The sequence below is a fragment of the Lepisosteus oculatus genome, chromosome 9 (assembly GCF_040954835.1).
Source record: "Lepisosteus oculatus isolate fLepOcu1 chromosome 9, fLepOcu1.hap2, whole genome shotgun sequence".
In the NCBI taxonomy this organism is placed as follows: Eukaryota; Metazoa; Chordata; class Actinopteri; order Semionotiformes; family Lepisosteidae; genus Lepisosteus; species Lepisosteus oculatus.
The window spans coordinates 28,262,457-28,284,638 of NC_090704.1; the positions used below are offsets into that span (position 1 = coordinate 28,262,457).

General features: G+C 36.3%; 1 protein-coding gene across 11 annotated transcripts in view; it reads left to right on the forward strand.

Annotated features, from left to right (window-relative positions):
- Nucleotides 1-22,182, forward strand: part of lrrc7 (leucine rich repeat containing 7) — a 299,324-nt gene that overhangs the window by 223,588 nt on the left and 53,554 nt on the right. For 10 of the 11 annotated variants that reach the window (XM_015356564.2, XM_069194325.1, XM_015356565.2 and 7 more), the window contains 5 exons: nt 2,570-2,633; nt 10,766-10,840; nt 12,559-12,703; nt 20,017-20,089; nt 21,633-21,650. In XM_015356564.2, coding sequence (XP_015212050.1) covers nt 2,570-2,633; nt 10,766-10,840; nt 12,559-12,703; nt 20,017-20,089; nt 21,633-21,650 — 375 coding nt within the window. The remainder of the gene's footprint in view (nt 1-2,569; nt 2,634-10,765; nt 10,841-12,558; nt 12,704-20,016; nt 20,090-21,632; nt 21,651-22,182) is intronic. The other variant, XM_015356578.2, reaches the window with a different exon arrangement.

Consider the following 22,182-nt stretch of genomic DNA (forward strand, 5'->3'; position numbering starts at 1 on the left):
AATAACTTATTGGATGCATCTGGAAGATCTACATCTTGGTTTAGTAAGTGAGATACTTCAAAATATAACACTTAATGCTCTGAAATCTGGATAATTCATACTATCAAGAGGCACATGATCAGACCAACACATACTGTACACGCGTAGTCACTGTGCTCTTTGTAAAGTGTAGTGAGATTTCTAAGTTTTCCAAGAATCATTCTCCTCTAGGTTTGATGTTGTGGGAGGTCTACCAAAGGAAACTGGAATCACATACAATGTGTCAGATAAACCTTTATTAAAAAAATAGAAATGGCATTTTCTAAAAAGTGCAGGCTTTAATTATAATTAGTCTTGGTAGTCTTTGTACCAAGACATTAATCGTGGTAATTAGTATATGGTATTGCTTTTAAATTTAATTATTTGCTCTTACATGTTAAGAGTTTATTATTTTTTTCCTAAGGGCCCTTTTCACCCATCTGTTTTTGATCCAGACTACATCTGTTTATGTGTTTTTACAATCAATGCTACAGTATACAAGGAACATAAACTCATCTTACAATCAGAACAAAGAAATAATAATAATAATAATAATATAGTAAAACAATCAACTACTTAATTCTCTGAAAGAAATGGACTTTGCTTTTTTGTGGAAATCCACCTGGAGATGTGCACCTTCAACACATTATTACACTAAGAATTACAGTAAGTGTCTTAAAGATTTTTAATGATCTTTCTGTGGCCTTGGCAAAGCTTGGACTTCTGTGTAAAAGTCTAGAAAAGCAGCTTAAAGATATCCCTCTGATAAAACAAAACCATCCAGGACTAAAACATGTAGAATTATTGTTAGGGTGTGGAAGAAGGACACTAAGCAGAATCCTCTGAACTCAAAAGTACCAGCAGGAGTTTATCCACAAATGTGGGTCAGGAGGTCAGGCAAGGGTAAAAAACCAGTAAATCCACAATACTCCAAGTCGAGATCCAGAAGACAAAGTCAGAAACAAAGCCAGGGGTCAGAACCAAAAACGTAGAAGTCTTGTATAAACAGGAAACAACTGTTTCTACTGTAGGTAAAACCCAATACTGAGCAAGGGGTGGTGTGTCAGGTAGGTATTGCTTTTTTAAGTAGGCAGGTGGGAGAAGATGTGTCTGATTAGTTAATTGGAAACTGCACTGGAATGTGAAGGGGTTGATTAAGGGTGGCTAGTTCTCTGGGGGCATGACGTAACAAGAATATTTTAAAGCTGTGCTCATCCTGAACCTCCCTAATAATAAATGGTGCAGCCTGGCTCCTCTTCCTTTGCTATTCCTCTTCTGCCCAAGACAATAGGTCAGAGGTCACTGTCCATCACCTAAAGAATGAAGAACTCGCAATGTGAATATCACGATTATACCGATGACATCCAAAGCAATCACCAACTATGATTTCCTGTTACCTGTTCCTAGTAGACAACTTCATTTCATTGGATAGCTTGCTGGCTCACCTCTCTTCTCTCTCATCTCACCTGGCAGTTGGACTTTTCCAACCATGTGGCAGTAAGCAGTCAGATTCAGGATTTTAACTTTATTTCAAGACACAGACTGTTAAAAATACATCTAGGGTCCCAGCAAAAGAACAACACAAAACACAAAAAGAACACCCGAGAGATCAGACTTCCCTGAGAAAGCAAATCAACTTTATTATACCAAAAAACCCAGGTAGGCAGAGATGCACATTTGTATTCCAACTGGGAGGGGAAAGACCTAAAACCAAAACCTCGACAAACTAACTGACTAAAAAAATACACAACTACATAAGCTAGAACCGGAAAAAAAAGGTGGTCATGCCTAACAATGCGGCCTTACCAAAAAAATGTCTTCCGCGTCCTACCCATATCTACACTAACTGACTACCCAAACCAAAAGCAAAAAAAGAAAAGTTCACGTCTTTCCACCATCCCTGAAACACCACTCAACTAACCTCATTCACCATCTCAGATCTCTCAGTGTTCTCAGTGTAACATATTAATTGGCAGCACCCAGAGAACAAGGAGAAAACATAGAAGAAAGAGAGATTTCTGCCCAAGATATTCTGATCAAAAAAATTAGGACTATTAGACTCTTTTTGTCAGCATTCTGAATATCTGAGCATACTCAGTTAAAAGCTATAGACAGTACAATCCAAGTTTCTCCCACACATCTTACCTGCAGCTCGACCCAAATGCTGTCCTAGGCTACACTAAGCAAAGCTTTCCCCTTTCTCTCTGCACTGGAAGACTTTTGGCTGATGGATCTTTGACTCAAAGTTTGAGTACCAAGCTTATATTGTTCACATTACAATTCTCAAGAATTCTAAACACGTATTTGGTAGAGTTTAGTTCATGAAAGGAAATGCATATGTGCTGGGTTTGTCTTTGGGAATAAAGGTGGTTAAACTATACAAGACTGATATAACCTATGAGGTATACTTTTCAGCAATGTTTAGGCTGTAGTTTTCTCTTTGAGCTAAAATGCCTACTGCATGAGCTTGAGTTGGCTGGTGATTTTTTTGCAAAACTGTGCTATTGTGTCCATGCCGGGATCTCAAGCTCTCCCTTCTCATTTGCTGCAGGTCAATACACAGACTGACACAACTGGAGAGGTTAGACCTGGGCAGCAATGAATTCAGTGAGCTGGTAAGAAGGAAAACTTGTCATAATATCATTTTCACTTCAACATCTTAAGATGGGCATTCATGAACCATACTGTAAGTGGTGTGAAACATCAGCAGACCTATCAGTACAAACATGGTACTGGTTTGGTAGCGTTATTTAGTTTCTGACAAAATCATATATATACAGTATATAAGGTATTTTAATAGCATATTGTTATATACAGTACTTCAGCTGATGAAAAATGTGCAATCTTACACATGGTCTTTAATGAGCTGTTAGTTGTTTTTGTGTTAGACTAAGCAAGCCTTGCTATTTGTACTTACTATATACGGTACTCTGAAGTTATTTTAATCTAACACAAACAATTATGACTTATTCCTTCATTCATTTAATCTTTCTAATTATTCTCTAAACTTACAAATAAACATGACCTTCATTTGTTAGGACAAATCCTGGCCTTGTGGGGTCATTAATTTATCCTCTGCTAAGTTTTATATTGGGCACTTTCAGAGTTTATATAAAGTCTAGGGTTTGAAAACCTCTCTACCTTTTGATATATAAATATGTGGATCATGGTGTAATCATGGGGAGAGGATAATCTTACTTCTTTTACACAAGAAAGGACATTTTTGCTTTACATTTGAATTCTGACCTGTTGTGTATTTTGACATACGGTATTCAGACATGACTAATTTCCCATGTCTCCTAATAAGCAGAAGAGGTGATATGTGATTAAGTTCACTTTATCCTGTTTCATATTGCATGGTTCTTTAATTTCTTAACGCCATTCCCAAGAATGAATTCAGTGGGGCAGATGTCTTCTGAAATTATTAAGTTCATTCAAAATAAGGCACAACATGGGGTATTCCAAACTACAATTATGTGAGGGTCTGCTGAGGCCCTGAAGAGTCTTGACTTTACTGTCACAAATTTCATTATTATTAATTGTTCCCTGAAAAGTTGTATTGATGGCAGAAGTTATACTGAAATAGTCTTACTTCTCTGTTTAAAGAGCAGTGTGATTACTCTTATGTCCCCTGCTATGTAGATGTTTGGAAAAGTTCAGAAGCCATGTACTCCAATGACTCCCACCATCTGAAGTCCAGGAAACCCTTCAAATTTTGAATTTAGTCCATGGCGTTCACATACTACCTTACAGCATTGGCCCTGATAATGCCCCAATTTACCTTTAATCCAGCAATGAGCATATGCCAGTAACCCCTTTACTTTGTCTTTAAGATTGGCTATTTATATACTCAAATGCACTTGAACTTATTGTTACTTATGGAGCATCACACTCTTGTGTACATTGGAAACTCCCTCTGACAGCCAGTAATTGTGAATTCAAGTTAGATTTATATGGGTCTTGCAGTATACTGTATGCTGCATCCACTATGTAGCACAATCATTGCAGGGTTGTTTTTGATATCATGTTCGGTACTAGTCTCTCCTGCCTTATTCCAGTATGTCATTTTGAACTTTATCTATAGTTGCTGCTGTCTCGCTGCATGTGGCCTCACTCCCTGTGCATTACTTGAGCAGCCAGTCACTTACTTTTTTATTGAATTTCTACAGCTTTTAGTACAGCAGGATCCTGGCTTTATTCAGGCCTGCAGAAATGGAAAATGCTCCATTAGAATTTTCACTGACGTCTTTCAGCTTTTGCTTTCACTGGAGAAATGTCCTATTAATACTGAGTCAATTTTACTTTTTTTATTCACTTTCAGCAGTGTTGGTAAAGTCAGCACCATTTTGTCTTCAATTATAAGTGACTGGAAAAAAAATCTCTAGTTTTCCAACTACCTGACTATCACACAAATGGAGTAGAGTGTCAACAAATTCCAGTCTTCATTTCAAAATTATTTAATACATGCAGATCTTTTGATCTACTGTAAAAATATACTGTATATACATTTTTAAATAAATGCAAATAAGAATAATTAAAATTCTATTCTTAATTTACTGTATGTGTAGAGCTTTTACAATGGCACTGCAATAATACTATTGAGAAAAGCTGCTTGAAATTCAATTACATCACAGTCAATCATCTTCAATTACATTTCACAGTTCACCTTTGGTGATTTCAAATTCTTCAAAATGGGCCTATGTTCAGTACACATTACACATGAAAATGTATTTTGCAGTTTATTGTGGTAATAATACTGGAGTGAATTAAAACACCTACTGTATCATTTGAAGCAAAGGAGAAGGGCAATATTTTTGTCAGAATTGTCATTAATATACCAGGGGTCTGTAAGCAAAGTAAATCAGTGTAGGGATGATTTTGAGTGAAGTATTCAAATTTAAGGTGGGTCTGAGAAAGATTTAACACAGAGGAGAAGATAATCTCAAGTAAAGAATAACGTTCAGTGAAATTAAAAAGGCAAGGAAGACAGGAGACTACATTTTGTTCTAGAAATGCAGTTGTACAAATACAAATACAAAAATTACTATTAAATCAGTATCCTGTGGACGCAGGAGGGGAAAAACTGTAAAGGAAAGAAAAACAATGGACGTTAAATGGCTCAGAATTAGAAAAAAATGTTTGAAAACATTCACTCCTTCAAAGCTTGACAGTAATGAAGAAATGTCATTAAACCACTGAGCATTGCCAGGAAGTGTTGACTAAACATTTGCCTCCTTGTCCTCCTATTAAGTATTTTGAAGGCTGTCTCAGTGGTCAACAGAACATGGTCCTTGACACCTCCACAAGACATTTGAGTTAATATTTGACATGGCCAGACAAGAAAAATCACATTTGAAACATTAATTTCAACATACCCATAAAACATTAAAGAGATTATCATAGTCAAACATAGGAAACTTCAATTTAGCTAGAATTTTCTTCCATTTACCTTAGTTATCTGTGCACTTAAAGTGGGGTTTTAACAGCTTTGTCACTGAAATTTTTCTCAAATTTCACTAAATGGCTCATGGTTCTGGGTTTGTATGGATATACTGTATGTACAGAATGCTAAAAGTGTGGCAATACAAAGGCATCTCCTTATAGCCTCTCTACAGAAGAGAAGAACAGCACAGTTTAGTGGGTAGCTGAGTGTATTGCCCAAAATCCTCAAGTGTGCTTTGGCATATGAATGTAATTGGCACGCCGCCATACTACCCTGGTTGGAGGCAGGTTACATCTAGTTGTTGAATTACTGTATAACTTTTGCTTTGCAATATTGTTCAAACTGCATGATTATTGTGTGTTGTTTGAGTGTGTTTTATGTTTATACTAGATCTGTGTGTGTTCCTTTCTGTCTAGGTACCACTCTGATTTGTCTTGTGTCTGCTGCCCATGAGTGAGAAGGGGTGAGATAGTGGTGGGGTACTGAGTCATAGAGATGTACTGGACTATACCTCTAAATTGATGATAACGCCACTCCATGCTAATAAACTACTTTAGCCCCAAGTACAAACTGTGGAAAACTAAGCTCCTTTACCCTTTTAAGAATCTTTTCTAAAGTATTGATCAATGAACAAAAAAGGAACCTTTTCACACTGAGAAGCTTTTGAAACCTTGGGAGAGGGCACATTGGTTAGAAAAAGCAGCACATGAAAGACAGATAAAAAGAGAAAGAATTGATTGTTTCAGCGTGGCAAGATTAATCTTTTATAATACTGCCTTCGTTTCCTGTCTTGGTGGAGGAATTTGCCAAGTGAAATGAAGGCCCTCTGTCACAGCCTGCAGTGTTCCCCATATCACCTGCTGTTCATTAAAATCATTCGCTAGGCTGGTGTTTGCCTACAGATTTCAACTGGCCTTCGGGTGTTTTGGAGGTGGTTTTAATGATTTGATATCTGGAAAAAATCTCATAAGTACATACACAAAATTCTGGAATTTTAACAAAGAGCCATAAAAATGTTCAGTCTGTTTAATTGGCATAAGTAGAGACACAATTAAATATGCTACTGCTGTTGTTTTAAACCTCAAAATAAGCTGTTCACCTAAACCACTGGTGTTCTGAGTAATGAAGCTGCCTAGGGGTATGTTTGCTGCAGAAATAGTTCCATATAAAAGGGATAATGTTTATGACAAACAACTGACTTAAATGTTATTTAAGGAAAGCCTTTTAATTAAAGAGTTCCATTTGTTAAAGAGCAACAAATTGAATAAAATATAACTTATGTTTTCTCTTGTTGAAATAATAATGTAACTAGCAATTGTGAATAGGAAGTAAGACACACACCTTGTAATATAATGTGAAGTGGTGGTTTTGCACACAGATGTACAGTATGTGCAACCCCAAACCTAACATTTAGCTTAATTCTATCCAGAAGTCAACAATTGCCTATTCACAGACTTCTTAACACAATAGCGAAAAATAGGAGAACACTGAATAAAAGCTCAGCTCTCTACAGAATCTCTCCTCTGATCTTAGGGTGCTGCTGGATATACAGTACAGTCACAAATTATTAACTTTGAATGTAACACTACAGGGGAGCCCCATAGTTTAAGTCCACAGTCATGCATTGGGAGTGCAATGAAACACAATTCACCACTGTTGCCCAAACCCCATAATGTGCAAAGGAACAAGTAAAGGTAAGAAAAGAGACACAACATTTCAGCTATGGAGCCTGCATCAGGTATGAGGGAGAGAGGAAAACTGGATTTCCTCTCCCCCTCAAACCTGAAGAAGGCCCCACAGCTGAAATGTTGTGTCTCTTTTCTTTTCAGCATGAAATAGACCTTTACCTGTTCCTTTACAGCCTACGCGTGCTGCCGCAGCTACCTACTTGAACTTCTTCGGCCCATAATGTGGTCCGGTAACTGCCTCAATACATTAATCCCTTTATAAAAATAAAAGCTTTTACCCAGATCCCTCACATAAATAGGCAACATAAAACAGCAACAACCAATACCAAATCTTGGAATGATTTACACACACAGTACATTTTCAGGGTCTGGGAAAAGGATGGATAATATACTGTAGCCCGCAATTTTGCATGGTGTCAATAAAGCAAAAATCTGAATTAAAAATTCACTTTTTGCTAACAAAATTGTATTTAAACAGTTTATATATTCACAGTTGGCTTGTGTGAATACATTTCTTTTAGAGATTTTGCAGTGATATACTATACAATTATTAGACAATTACCAGCGTCTTCATGAAAGTATAATGTCATGTGCTAGTCTGACAGGTTTGAAGAATGTACTAATGAAAGTGAGATGAAGTTATTGTTGTGAGTTTTAATTAGCAAGAGGTTCCACAGGATACTAGAAAATCTGCTTATGCTTGACAAAACAAGAGGAGTCTACAATTTTCTCCAAAGTCATCTTTTCTTCTAGGCTTTTAATGCTTTTAATTTGCAAGAATAGGGAAACAGATTTAATATCAGAAGTACTGTCTGCAGACTTTTGTTTTGATCATTGTGTTCATTTTGTCATCATTATAGATCCAAATTACTTTTTTAGGAAATTTCAATTAACAGAAAGTTTTCTCAGAAAGAAGTGTTTCAGTCCCTTTAAAATGTTATTTAGTGTCCTTACTTTTCTTAAACACATTAACACACTCATATTTCAGTGTACAGCCAATACTCCATTTGTGTGCAGTTTGACAAAACACAAAAAAATATTTTGTGATATTCTTTCCAATTTTTAAAAGATAAATTCTAGCCTTATTTTTGCTTTGAAAAAAAATGTATGTTTCAATTTATTCTACTCTTGCTTTCTCAGCAGAAGTCATAATCGTAAACATAGCTAGTGCTGGGTAACTATTTTGAGAATATTTCAAAAATGAAAAGAGTATCGGCTTTGCCTCAAGAAAGCAATTTTTCTACAGTATCTGTTGGACCTAATTTCACAATTACTTTGGATGAGTGCCACAAAGGGAAGGCAGAAGCCTTTTAATTAGTATCATATGGGGGCTTGAAGAGATTTAAGAAATGGCCTTGATAATGTCTTTTGGCAATATACTATACGTGTCTGCAGCCACATAATTTCCTTACACTTATTGTGTGCTCTGAATTTGAAATGGATTCCTTTGAAGAAAGGTTACAAAAACTTAAAAGTGCTTTGAAATAAATAAATGCATCAGCCTTTTCAAACGCTATCACAATAATCTGAAAGATAAAGAATAACTCAGCCTTCGTTCATCAATTCCTTTTTCACTTGACTGTTGGATGTTAGATAAAAAGCTGAAACTCAGCGAGGACCAATTCCAGTTTATGTCATGAGCCACTCTTTCCACAGTGATTGAGAGGGCACAGCACTTCAAATTGATCTGTTCCACACCATTAAAGACACAGAGCAGACCTGTCATTCAGACTTACAGAACATATTCTTTATTGCTGAAAACCATTTTTTAATGTCGTGGTCTGGTGAAGAGTGAAGAAAAGAGAAACTTAAATATCACAAAAACGTAATTGACTTCTCTTACTCAGGGTCATGCCTGTGTTGAATCTTATAAATGAAAAGAGATCCAACGAAAACTAGTTTAAGTTTGAATTTAGCAGTTTGGTTTTGCAAGTGAGTTTGTTTCCTTGTTTAGTGGAACAGGTACAGCAATACTGAATTAAAATATTTTGTACAGACTGGACTACCCCTTTCACCTCTTATTGTGCATTACTAATTAATTGAATGGCTTAGTAAAACACAATAAAGCTGAAAATGTCTGTTTGCATGACACTGGGAGAAAACAAAACTAAATAAAACTACACTCTGGGAATTTTTTTATTATTTTATTAATTTATTAATAGTTTTATTAATTAAGGGTGAATGCATGATATTTCGATGAATCCATCATATTAAGAAATTTAAATGTTTCTAAAAAGTCTCTATGAACTTGTTTTCCTAATATTATACTGTAGAAATGTAATATAGTCGACAGTGATTTTCATCAATATTCAAGTAGTTTTAATTATTCATTCGTGTTTAATTTGTCTATAGCTTAAATCCTAGGTTCAACAGTAAAAAGAGGTATTTAAGTAATTATCTCACTAGTGAGAACTTTTGGAAACACTGTAGTTAACACAATTATGTGTTGCAAGTAGAAAATATTTTGGTTGTCATTTTTAAAGCCACTGTTACATGTACATGAGCATTTGTTATTTGTAAAACTCTCCACCAACTACTGAGGTTATTCTAGTGTTTTTCTCCTTGGTTGTCACAGTGAGCACTAGTGATGAATGGGATAATCTCAGGAGTCAACACTTCTATTGTTTAAGCTTTTTTAAACTGTATATTTTATAAGTCTATCAGAGCATTGCTGTCTCACAGTCCTGGGACCCTGGGTTCAATTCTGGACCTGGGGTGCAATCTGGTTGGAGTTCGTATGTTCTCCCCCATGTTTGAGTGGGTTTCCTCCAGGTGCTCCTGTTTGCTCCACACAGTCCAAAGCCATTCTGGTAGGCTAACTGGCTTCTTGGAAAAGTGGTCCTGGTGTGAGTGTGTGTCTATGTTTGTGTCTGTGTGCCCTGTAATGGACTCATTCAGGGGGGACCCTGCCTTATACCCATTGCTTGCTGGGATAGGCTCCACACCCCCACCCCCCTGACCCTGATTTGGAAGAAACAGTTACAAATGGATGGATGTAGACATCTATGAGGTTACCGTATAGACAATCTGCTAAAGTTGAACACTTAAACAATTTAATTCTGTCCTCTGAAGGGCACGTTTGAATACTGGAACTATTTTAAATGACATTTTTTTACATTTAAACAGTATAAGTTTGTTTTGATGCTCAGCGTGTGTGTACTGTATATATTAACACATTTTTTTCATGTGAGCAGGATCAGTACAACTCAAGTGGCAAAAGTTGTCAGATTTTTTTCCTGTTACCACAGTTCAGCAATGCATGCTTGAGTAACAAAGCGTGTCATATATATTATGGAGATGTGCAGTAAATCCTCTTAATGAAAAGGTTCACATTGCAGGAACTGTAGATTTGTGGCCTATTCAGCTGTGCAGACAGCATTAGTAAGTGTGTCTTCAATGATTTAAGACAAGCCATACATTTCATGTTTATATGTTGGAAAATCCAAATTGTGGGCATCATTACTATAAATGCATTTTGTATAAGGTAGACATTTATCTTCCATTTGAAAACAGTGTCTGCTCAGCAATAGAACCATTGGCTTTTGTATGGGGCCTTTGCTTTGTCAAAGTTAATAAGCATGGGTTCTCAAGTACAAACCTCTTTTCAATGTTTCAGCCTGAAGTCCTGGAGCAAATACAGAACCTAAAGGAGATGTGGATGGATAACAACTCACTGCAGACATTACCGGGGGTAGGAAAGTTTTCCTTTCCAATCAACTTTCTTTGTAATACTTAAATTTGATGCACCTGTACTGTGACATTCTGAACATTTTGACACATTTTTTTTCATCCAGTACAATTTGGTTCATTTTACTTTTTTTAGATTCCCTCATTTCTTTTGAACTTGTATTATATGTTCCTGCTTTGGCTCAGAGTATACAGTATGAATTCCAGTCACCAAATCCCAAAAATTCACAGTTGAGAAGTTCATAACTTAAGACAATATGCTGGTATATCTATTAAGAAATTCCTTTCAGAGTAAACTGTAAAAATGCTGGACTGGAGAATACAAAAATGGGTCCCTGCATTTGTTTTCCAGATTTGTAATTTAATTTTTTTTAGGATTAAAGTTTAATAAAATGATGTTTTCTCAGGATTGCTTTGACATTAAATACAAGAGTTTTGCAGTCTGCATTGGCTACAAGAACTTTTTCCTTCCACCATACAACCCTCAATCCCTTAATTAATCTTATTTACTGAGCTGGATGTGCTCAAGCTCTTGAATTTAAGCTGCATTTCCTCTAAATATGTTAGGCCTAGGGGGAAGTGTAAATATATCTAAATGATTATATAATTAAACAAATTGAAATTTAGGTGGGAGAAAATGCAGATGACATTGCCATTCTACGGGAGATGACTCATATTCCTTTTTTAATATTTATATATAATATTCCCATTAATTGAAGATTACTAGGTCCAGACCAAATAAAAATCTCATTCTGCTTGACTATCACATTTTATAAGCTCAGTGCATGATGGGAGATTTTTGTACAAGAGACTTTTGGCAAACATAATCCCCACTTTTTATTGGGGATTGGCAGTTAGGTCAAATATTACATTTGATCAGACCTTAGGTCTGACCCAGATTTTATATGTAGCGTCTTGTTTTCTTGTTTTGTTTTATTTTATTTTACAAAACAGATATAACTAAATAATTCATACATTTACTATACAGTATGTGTTGATGTATTACCATGACTACAGGAGTACATGAAAATTTTAATCACAACTGGGGACTCCATTCATCAAGCTCCATTCATCAAGAATCACAACATAGCAGGTTCTCTTGTTTTTTTGTAAATAATCAGGAACTCAATAAGGCCTTTACTGCAGTTTCTTTCATAAATAGAACTACAGTATTCACCTCCTATTGGTTTAAGAAACCTTAAACTCCTAGATACTGACTACTGTATATTGTACAATGAGTATCTGATGTAGTAGTAGAAATTCCTAAAGAAGTGCTTTCCTATATGTAGTTGTGTTATCTTTTGTGTAAAACTGCTTTTATACAATATGTTTCTACAATGTCAATGAACCGTAGTATAAGATATAATTAAATAATGGAATCATTTAAGTAGTGTATATGTAAAATTTAAACTTTTTTTTAAAACCACAAATCTGCATTCACCACTATTTATGATCAGAGTGACTTAGAGCTGATCATACATAACCGAGTGTAACTGTGATTGAGGTCTTGCATATTCCAAATAGTTGACTTAATGTTAGCAAAATGAAAAAGCTACAGGTAAGTCAGTAAGTGGCTACTGTGATCAATAATAAAAAGCAGATTCCAAAGAAAGGTCTTTCCCACACCATATCCACAGGGCAACCAAAATATGTATGCTTCTAACTCTGATGGTCAGATCCCTAAATAAGCCCTGTTGTTTTTGTTTCCCCCTTCTAATGAAGTCTATAGGGAAACTGAAGCAGCTGACATACTTGGATATGTCCAAGAACAGGATAGAAACCATTGACATGGAGATCTCTGGCTGTGAATGCCTGGAAGATCTCCTTCTCTCCTCCAACATGCTACAGCAGCTGCCTGACTCCATAGGTAAGGTGATGTTGCGTTAGTACTGTCTCCCACATGCCTTATCCGTTTTCCATGACCTTGTGCTGTGCCTTGGGAGGTGTGATAGAAAAGATGGAAACAACAACAAGCTTTGTACTGCATTGCGATCTGCTTTATTCTGGGTCTTTTATAATTAAATGCCTCTTTTGTAATGTGGTCTTTTTTTGCATGACCCCAAATTTCTGATATAAGACAGAATAGAACCAAACAGAAACAGAATAGAAGCCATTGCCTGTCCTGTACCGTGTTTAGGCTTACTATACCAGAAAAAAAGGCTGAAACTGGTACAGTCCTTTGAAGATAAGTATTAATTGAAATCACGCCATGTTTGCTGGTCTTGACATTTTGCATCCTCAGAGATTTTGTTCTGAATGCCTGAAATGCCACAGTAGTGCAAAAGACTGTTGATTCACATCACCATGCTTCATACTGTGATTATATAGAGTCATGAAGCCATCAGCACTCAGAGCTTCAGGGCTTTACATTCCAGTGATGCAGGATTAGAAATATCCTTGTGCTTTCAAGCATCAGCTACAGCAGAATATTTGGGGCTGCAGACAGTAAGTGACTAGAATATTTTTTAAAAAGTGGAGAAAATATTTTTATTACTCTGATCAAATGGACATTTAATGTCACTTTATATTGTATAGATATCAATAAAAAGATCCATGGAGTATAAATCAATTTAATTGATTTTCCACAATATTTTTAATTTCTACAATACATAGTGTATTTGTATAAATAATAATAAATGTGCTTTTCTTACTATACATTACAAACCTTTAATAATCATTCATATTAATGTAAATTGTTTGACAAACAGCAATGTATTAAGCATACTGTACTGTTCTGGTCCATAAATAAAACCTGCACACTCATGTTTAGATAACTCAATCAATCATTCAATCAATCATTTAATCAATGATTTGTTATCGCACCCTATACAACAATTTGCTATAGAGAATTTTCAAGAATTATACTGTAGATGACAGTATTGTACAGCAACAGCTGACTGTACCCATCATGTGGCCACATAGAGGAGGAAAACAAAAAGTCCCAGTGGGAGAAAATAAACCACTATGGATCCCAGGCTCCCCTCCAAACAATGAGTTAGTGATACATAATAGTGACAAATTCCTAGGTTGTCCATCTTCAGATATCCAAGAATTTTATATCATGGTCTGTCAGGACATGCAAGCTCAACGTCAGATCCCAACACCAGACTCCAGGCCGTAGATATATAAAAAAAATGGGAAAGTGTGTTACAGTAACTGTAATGTGAAAACGACATTTTAAACTAAAGAAAATTACATGACACCCTCTGGATATCAACAGTTCTACAAGATTATAGCCTAAGAAAAATTGAGTCTAAAGAAATTAAGCTTGAGCCTTGATTTAAAGGCTGAGCCCATAGGGGCTTCTCTTACAGTATATGTTTTGGCATGTCATTCCTCAATTTAGGGAACTGGCCGCCAAAGTTTATTTTTGGAGATTCTTGGAATTGTGAGAAAACTGCCATTCTCAGATTGGAGTTCTCTGTGTGTTGTGCAAGTTGATAGCAGTTCATTGAAATATTCGGGAGCTAGACCTTTTAGTGCTTGCAGGTCATGAGGTGTACTTTAATGTGTGTTTTATAATCAACTGGAAGCCCATGTCTAGATGAACAATTTGGAAAGATATACTCAATTGTTTTTTGTATTATGGATGCAGCATTATGGATGAGCTGAATTCTGACTACAGTGCCTTGTGTCACTAATTCTGACTAATAGTCCCTTATGAAAGTCTAGTCTGAATCCAACAAATACATGTAAAAAAAAATATATTTTTCTGTGTCCTGTGTTTAAAGAAAATACCTTCATCTTGTAAAGATTTCTAATATAGAGAAAAGCTATGTCAGCTGTACAACTGCAGTAATAATGGTTTACAATTTTTATAGTCCACACGTAGGCATAACTAAGGTTGATTGCAAGTATCAGAACACAAAGTCCTAATGCCAATGAGACATACTAATTAATCTGTGTCAGAGAGCATTTAATTTTTGCTTCCTTTCACTAAATCATGTTCATAATTAATATTTTGAGCAAGCTGAAAATGAATCTATAAATCTTGCTGCACTTTTAGATGATCTGTTCACAACGTTTTCAAATTATTTTGTAATCTCCCTAACATTAGATATCATGCTGCTGTCCTTTATATGACACACATTAAACATATTCCTGCTTTTTAAGGTTAAGGGATTCTAAAAGTCTCCGGTATCTTTAATGCCTTGTTTAAAAAAAAAATCTCACATCAAGTTGGAAACTTCAGGATAAAAGATGACTAAAGGAAAGCTTAGAAAAATAGTAGTAAAATTCAGCACCATCCAAATGGCATGATTGTACATTCTTTGTGTGCATCTTTAGTCACTGCTTCTATTCCTTGTTAATGCTATGTCTATATCAAAGCCATGGTTAGAACACAATAGCTGTCCACCCTGGTAATCCGCTTTTATCCCCAAATGCCCATTAATCATCTCCTGACAAAAGAGAGGAGAGAAATGGGGCAGCCAAATGAACTGGGATGAATTCCCCTTGAGAAGGTCGTTTTAAGGAGAGACCTCAATCTGGAGGCAGTCAAGGTGTTGTCTGGGAGGCCGAATAAATTTGTCTTCTCTGTACCAAGAAGGAAATAAGATGACACAGTCTATCCATCTTGTTGTCTTAAAATTAAGGTAAATTTGTCCAGATACCTTCTTATTAAATTGTCAGAGACTCTTTATGTTGTGAATTGACAACAGGCCAGCAGGACGTATACAAACCTAAATCTGCTCATGGTTTATGCCTGGCAGCATACAGTACATTTAAACAGTCTCACACCCTTTGGGGACCTTCAGAGGGCATTCAGAGTCCTGATTTACCTCTTTATTCCTGACCTCTGTCACATACCTTGTGGAAAAGATAAAATGAAATGGGGATTGGGGGGTAGGGGGGAGATTGCTCTACTGAAAGCAGATGAATGATAAGTCTCATCTCCTTAGTTAGGTGAACAGGCTTGGGACAGAATACTATCCAGTGAAGTTTCATTTCTGACTTTAAGTCACATGGATTTGTCATATATGGTCCCAAGTAATATAGTGTCTTTTGATCTCCAATCTGACAGAGCTCTTGGTAGCTTAATTAAATTTTTAAGTGACATGATAAATGATGTTTTTGTATCCAGATTTTAAAATGGTTTACTGTATATTTCAAACTGAATGCATCAACAATCTATAGCAACAAAATGTGAAGTTCATAGAGACATAATGTTTCCAAAAACAAATTACATTTTCTGCATTAGAAAGAAATGCATGTATGTGTATTAATTATTAAATCAGGTTCCCATTGCTTTTCTGAGTTTTCCAAAGGGAATAGATGCAAATTTAAAGTTTCCTATAAAGCTTTATAGTCCAATCTAATGTTTTTCATTCTTTTTGATCTCTCTTATCTGTCTAAAATAACGAATGTAGGTCTTAAGGATTACCTATAAAATTCAACAAATATATTTCAATAACTTTATAAGTGCTGAGAGTACCGATTACAAAAAGCAAATTGATACCTCAGCTATAAATTTAGTTATGTAATTGAGAGATCATCTGGAGCAGAAGCCTGAAAACAGGTCCGATTGACCACAACCAGGAGAAATCACCTCTCCACTGACCAGCCAGGAGAGATCACACCTCCACTGACCAGCCAGACACAGATCATAATCTCATTTCTCCTGGCCTGTTTGCACTAAACTGAAGCAAGAAGCCTCTGCTGAAACAAAATCCACCTCTGGGACTTTATTCGTAATCTGCAGCAAGCAGTTGGAATTCACAGTTTTGAATTAATCTGAAGAGTTAAAAGGACTAAGTCTTTTTATTTTTGAAAAGAAATTACAATAATGCTGTAGGTATTAACACTTTTTAAAGTATTAAAATCCTCAGATGTTAAAAATTCTCAAAGTTAAAATCTTCAAAGGCAGTGACAAAGTTAACCCATCTGCAGTGATGTAACTTGGCTTAATATGGCCGAGCATGGTGTCAAGAGCTGATATACTGTAGTAGCTTTTTTTAGAAAACAACTTTTCAGTTTTTTTTTCAAAGAGAACGAGTGTGTTTGTGATATTAGTACATAATATCTGTATAAAGCATAATATGTTATAAAGATCATAAAATGAAATAGGATTTAATTTTATCTTCAAATATTTTTTAAAAGGACGGTTCAGAAATGTGATTTACTAGATGGGACATGTGCCTAAATAATTATCTCTGATTCAGGCATGATTAGAACTTATGCATTCCTAAGCTGAACAAGAGAAGCAAGAACTATGAGCACTACACTGTTTTCTGCAATAAAAAATAAATAGAGGCTTAACAATGCTGTTTTTATGAGGAATTTACATCAAGCCTGTAAACCTGCAGTTATGCACAAATAACATCATTTTGCACTAATTATATTTAACATACTTCAAAAACAGATTGTTTCATTCACTGAAAATGCCTCTGGAAAATAACCTCATTTATCTATTTTGTGGGTATTTGATGAGTATCTGTGCAACATTACTTTTTTCATTTTATGCACATTACGAGAGTGTTAGCATACAAATTACAAAATCAAAGGGAGCTGCACAGCATTTTAAAATGTGAAAATACCACATTTTGATGTTACATGAGAGTTCTTTGCAAAATGTGGCTTGTATTACTGTTGTGTTGGTATCCTTCAGACTTTCTTTTATAGTTTTGTACTTGTTGTTTTACAGACTTTGATTCATGTGTAGCTGAATGGCAGATGTATACTGCATAGTGCCAGGGAAGCACAAAGGTTTAAACCCTTTTGGGTTCAAACTCAAAATTCTTTATTTTTTAACAAAATCAAGGCAAAAGAAAGAAAACTGTATTTGGCTCTTTAAATCTATATGAACCATAAAAACATTGTACAGAAATGACTAACAAATACAAGTATTTTTCTTTATGAGCCCCTTCCCAAGCCCAAAAATCCCAAACCAAGGAGTTCCTCTAAAGCAGTCTTAAACGGATGGCAAGGCAGTCAAATGCTAACTGGATTAGTTGGGTGACTTAGCCCTGACCCACAGAAATGGAGAACACAATTGGTTGGACCTAAAGTGCAACAAGCTTTAGTACTTGCTGTAGAACATGTTTAAAACAGGGTGGCACAGTGGCATGTACAGTAGTTATCATTGCTGCCTTGCAGCACTAGGTCTTGGGTTCAGTTCTGGCCCTAGGGTGTTATCTTCATGGAGTTTGTAAGTTCTCTCTTTGTTCATGTGGGTTTCCTCCCACAGTCCAAACACATACTGGTAGTCTGGGAAAACTGGACCTGGCGTGTGTGTTTGTGCCCTACAATGGATTGGTGTCCCATCCAGGGTCTATCCCACATTGCTCCTTGTGCCTGCTGTGACAGGCTCCAGCTTCCCTTTGACCCTGATTTGGATTAAACGGATAGACAGGGGATGGATGCTTAAAGCATTTGTGTTAGATTGTTAATATTGTATCATTATCATATTACAGTTTGTTGTATGTAGATATGTAATAATCTGAAGTGTGTTGATCTCATAAATTCATGAAATTAAGTCTTTCAAATATTGCAGCTACTGTAAATTCACCCTGTATTACATACAATGGATTATAATGATTCTTCATTTAGAAGCTCCCACAGTAGCTGTTATGGCTATTATTCAATTCAATTTATTTTTATATAGCGCCTTTCACAACAAGGTTGTGAAACCTTGGCTCTTAACAAAGTATGTGAACATACATATTGTGGGTGCAGAACTGAAAAGACCAGAAGACAATGGAGGAGAGGAACCAAAAACTCTTTAGTAAGGAGAAAAAAACCTCTAGGTGTCCAGGTTCAACTGGCTGCCCAACCCCTTTGGGCATGCTAACTTTATACAATTAAAAAAAGGAATAAATGAATAAGGGTATTAATCCATCCATCATGTCTCATATATGTCAGTACTCTATGCAGATCTCTGTGGACCAGCAAAATCCTCCTAAACGATAGCTTTATCCACGATGTCCATGGCAGTGAATCAGCATCCAACTCATGGTTCCCAGCCCGGGCACCATCTAGACATGTGGGGAGGAGAATAGGATAGTTTGGTCAGAACAGATGTATCTACCTAGAGTAGGTAGGGTAAAGAGTAGGGGTGTAACCCCGGCATCCTGGCCAAATTTCCCATTGGCCCTTACTGTACCAATCATGGCCTCCTAATAATCCCTATCTATGAATTGGCTTCATTACTCTGCTCTCCTCCCCACTGATAGCTGGTGTGTGGTGAGCGTTCTGGCGCACTATGGCTGCCATCGCATCATCCAAGTGGATGCTGCACATTGGTGGTGGTGGAGGGGAGTCCCCATTACCTGTAAAGCGCTTTGAGTGGAGTGTCCAGAAAAGTGCTATATAAGTGTAAGAAATTATTACTTATAATTATTACCTGGTGGGCCAACACAGAGACACACAGTGGCATGTACAGAAGCATCAGCAGCCACAGTTGCAGCAGGCTATGATGTAAGGTGTGAGTAGGCTAGGCTGAAGTAATAGGTTTTCAGTCTGGATTTGAATACTGAGATTAATTCGGCATCTTGAACATGGGGTGGGAGACTGTTACATAAGCTAGGGGCCCTGTAACTAAAGGCTTTACCGCCAACTGTTTTTTTATTAATGAGTGGAATATGAAGAAGACCTGCATTCTGTGATCTAAGCGGGCGACTTGGATTGTATACATTAATAAGTTCCATTAGATAGACAGGTGCCTGACCTCTGAGAGCCTTATAAGAAGTAGAAGGATTTTGAAGTCCGCCCTGTGCCTGACAGGAAGCCAATGAAGAGTGCCAAGTATAGGGGTTATATGGTCGTACTTTCTGCTCCTAGTAACAATTCTCGCTGCTGCATTCTGAATTCGCTGTAAAGTGTTGAAAGAGTGATGGGTGCTCCCTGGTAGTAGGGCATTGCTGTAGTCAAACTTGCTGTATACAAGCATGTATAAGTTTCTCTGTGTCTTGAGTGGAGAGAAACTGCCTTAGTTATGCAATATTTCTTAACTATAGGAAGTATCATGTTTTTGATACTGTTTTAATTTTTTTGTTCAGAATCCACTGTACTTGAATCACAGTTTAATTTAGTCCATTCTTTAATTTTGGAGTATTGATAAATTATCAAGACAAATTTTGACAAAATGTTTATTTAGTTGGCACTTATTAAAGATTAACAAATTGTTTACTTTTAAATCTGGTTTGTTGTTTCGTCTCCTGGATCAGTAGTTCTCATTCACAGGAATGCTGAAGAGGCTGACAACACTGAAAGTAGATGACAACCAGCTGACATCACTGCCAAACACCATTGGAAGGTGAGAGCTCCCGAGGAACAGAGGTACAGCAGATATACTCAACAAAAACGCAGGCAGTTTGGTTTCACAGCAGATTAAGATTTTTTAATATCTCAAAAAAATGAATGTAAGACATTGGCTGCTTGATTTTGACAAACATGCGGGATTATGATTGCTCCACCTGTGTTCTTGACCTATTTTTGAAAGAAAATAGCAGTTGGTAATGCAAGCAGTCGATGTGTTCATTTACTCGTTGCCTGCAGCTTGCGGCATCTAGGCAGCAGTGTGGGATAGTTCTTAGTAGAGCTCTGGAATCAGTTGTTGAGATGCTGGGTTAGATACTGCTTAAGTAACCTTCAGCAAGGTGCTTCACTCAAAATCGCTCTTTGCTTTATAAATGTGTACTCTCCAGTTTGTCACAGTAAATTAGATTTTTTTAAACTGATTTACCTGATGAAATACATTTTAAAAACTATGAAAAATCTAGTAAAAATCAATTCATAACCTCATTGTTTAGATGTATAAGGCAGACAATTAGTTGAGCTTAAAAATTGTATTCATTAAGAAATGAAGATTACAGTAGTGCCAACTAGCTGGCACCTGTTTTGTGCTATATCATGTTTGTCCTCATAGATGAAGTTGAAAACTGGTAACTAGCCTTTTTTTAACACTAAGACTAATGACTGACTAGCAATACGATCTCAGATAGAAACAGACAAGAGCTGCTTTTGGTTCCAGAGATTGCATTTTGAGAAACACAAGCAGGATTTGTAAATTTGCACTCTACGATTGACATACTAAAGCTCGCACAAATTCAGCTTTTCATAGGTAGCTACAACAGCTTGTAATTAAACATGAGCTTGGTCATTTCTAATATTAAGACTAGCTGACTTAAATAGGCTTAATTTTTTAAGAGATCTCAGTCTTCCAGTGCAGTATTTATTATTTCCTTGTCTCTTCCAGATTCTGCACCTTCTTTTTTGTTGAGTATATTAGATTTCTCACTGCTGCTAATTCGTTTAGAAACATCATCTATGTTTCTGACCAAGTAGGACACCCCTAAAGTACTTAAGAGGGGTAGTTTGTTTTCCCAGATGACTTTAAAGTAAGAAAATGAGCTGGGGGAGTTTTATCAGTGTTGAGCAAGTACAGCCTACATAGTTCTAACAATTGGAATGTTCAGAACTCATGCATAAAGTAAGGGTCTTCACTGCATTGAATTCCAAACCAGCAATACTGCCTACAAACAAGGTAAGGAAAGAAACAAATATGAAGAAAAATGGTGAACAAAGTACTCCTCCAAGGGCGCAGGTTTGATCGACAATGCCTGTTTTTAAAATAAATCTTCCTATCGTCTTTGCCATGTCATTAGCAGTGAGGAAATCTAAGGACACGTTGTTGTACCTCCTCCATAGAAGCTTTTCCCATTTCAGGCACCCCTGCCCTGCTCATTGCAGATGTATTTTCCTCACGCCTGATACTGTACTGCGTGCATCTTTTTCTGGGTTTGTCATTGGTCGGTTTTGTGTGTTTATTATACATGCATCTAAAATGGGCCACTTAGTGGACGCGGCAAATTAGGGTAAGTAGACTAAAAATCCATTTGCTTTACACATACATCACATATACCATCTTTCTCTAATCAGCTGTGCTTTGTGCCGTCTTTTGTAGATTTTGATGAACTGAGAATCTATGGCAGAGCAGCTGCCTAAACCACTTAGTTGTATGTAATATTAATTCAATGTATAAACTGGGGGTAAAAAATAAAAAATGCAATGAAATCTCCTGTTTAGGAATTAAAAGCAATATTGGTCTGACTTTTTTGATACATCCTTTTGATATTGTACAGAAGACAATGGGAAGAGAAACTGTACCTAACTGTAATAGATCCTTTTGCCTCTACAAGGTATTTAACTATGCAGTGAACATTAAAGAATAATTTCTTGACTGAGAGATTTGGTGCACATAGGATATGTGGTAGAACAGCTTTATACAGTCCTTAATTGGTGTCAGCAATGCTGTTACAGTGATAAATTCTTCAAAGCAGAAGTTAACTCTTGCCTGGATCTGTTTCTTTTGTGAAAAAAGCTATCCCAGAAGGGATTGTAATGAAT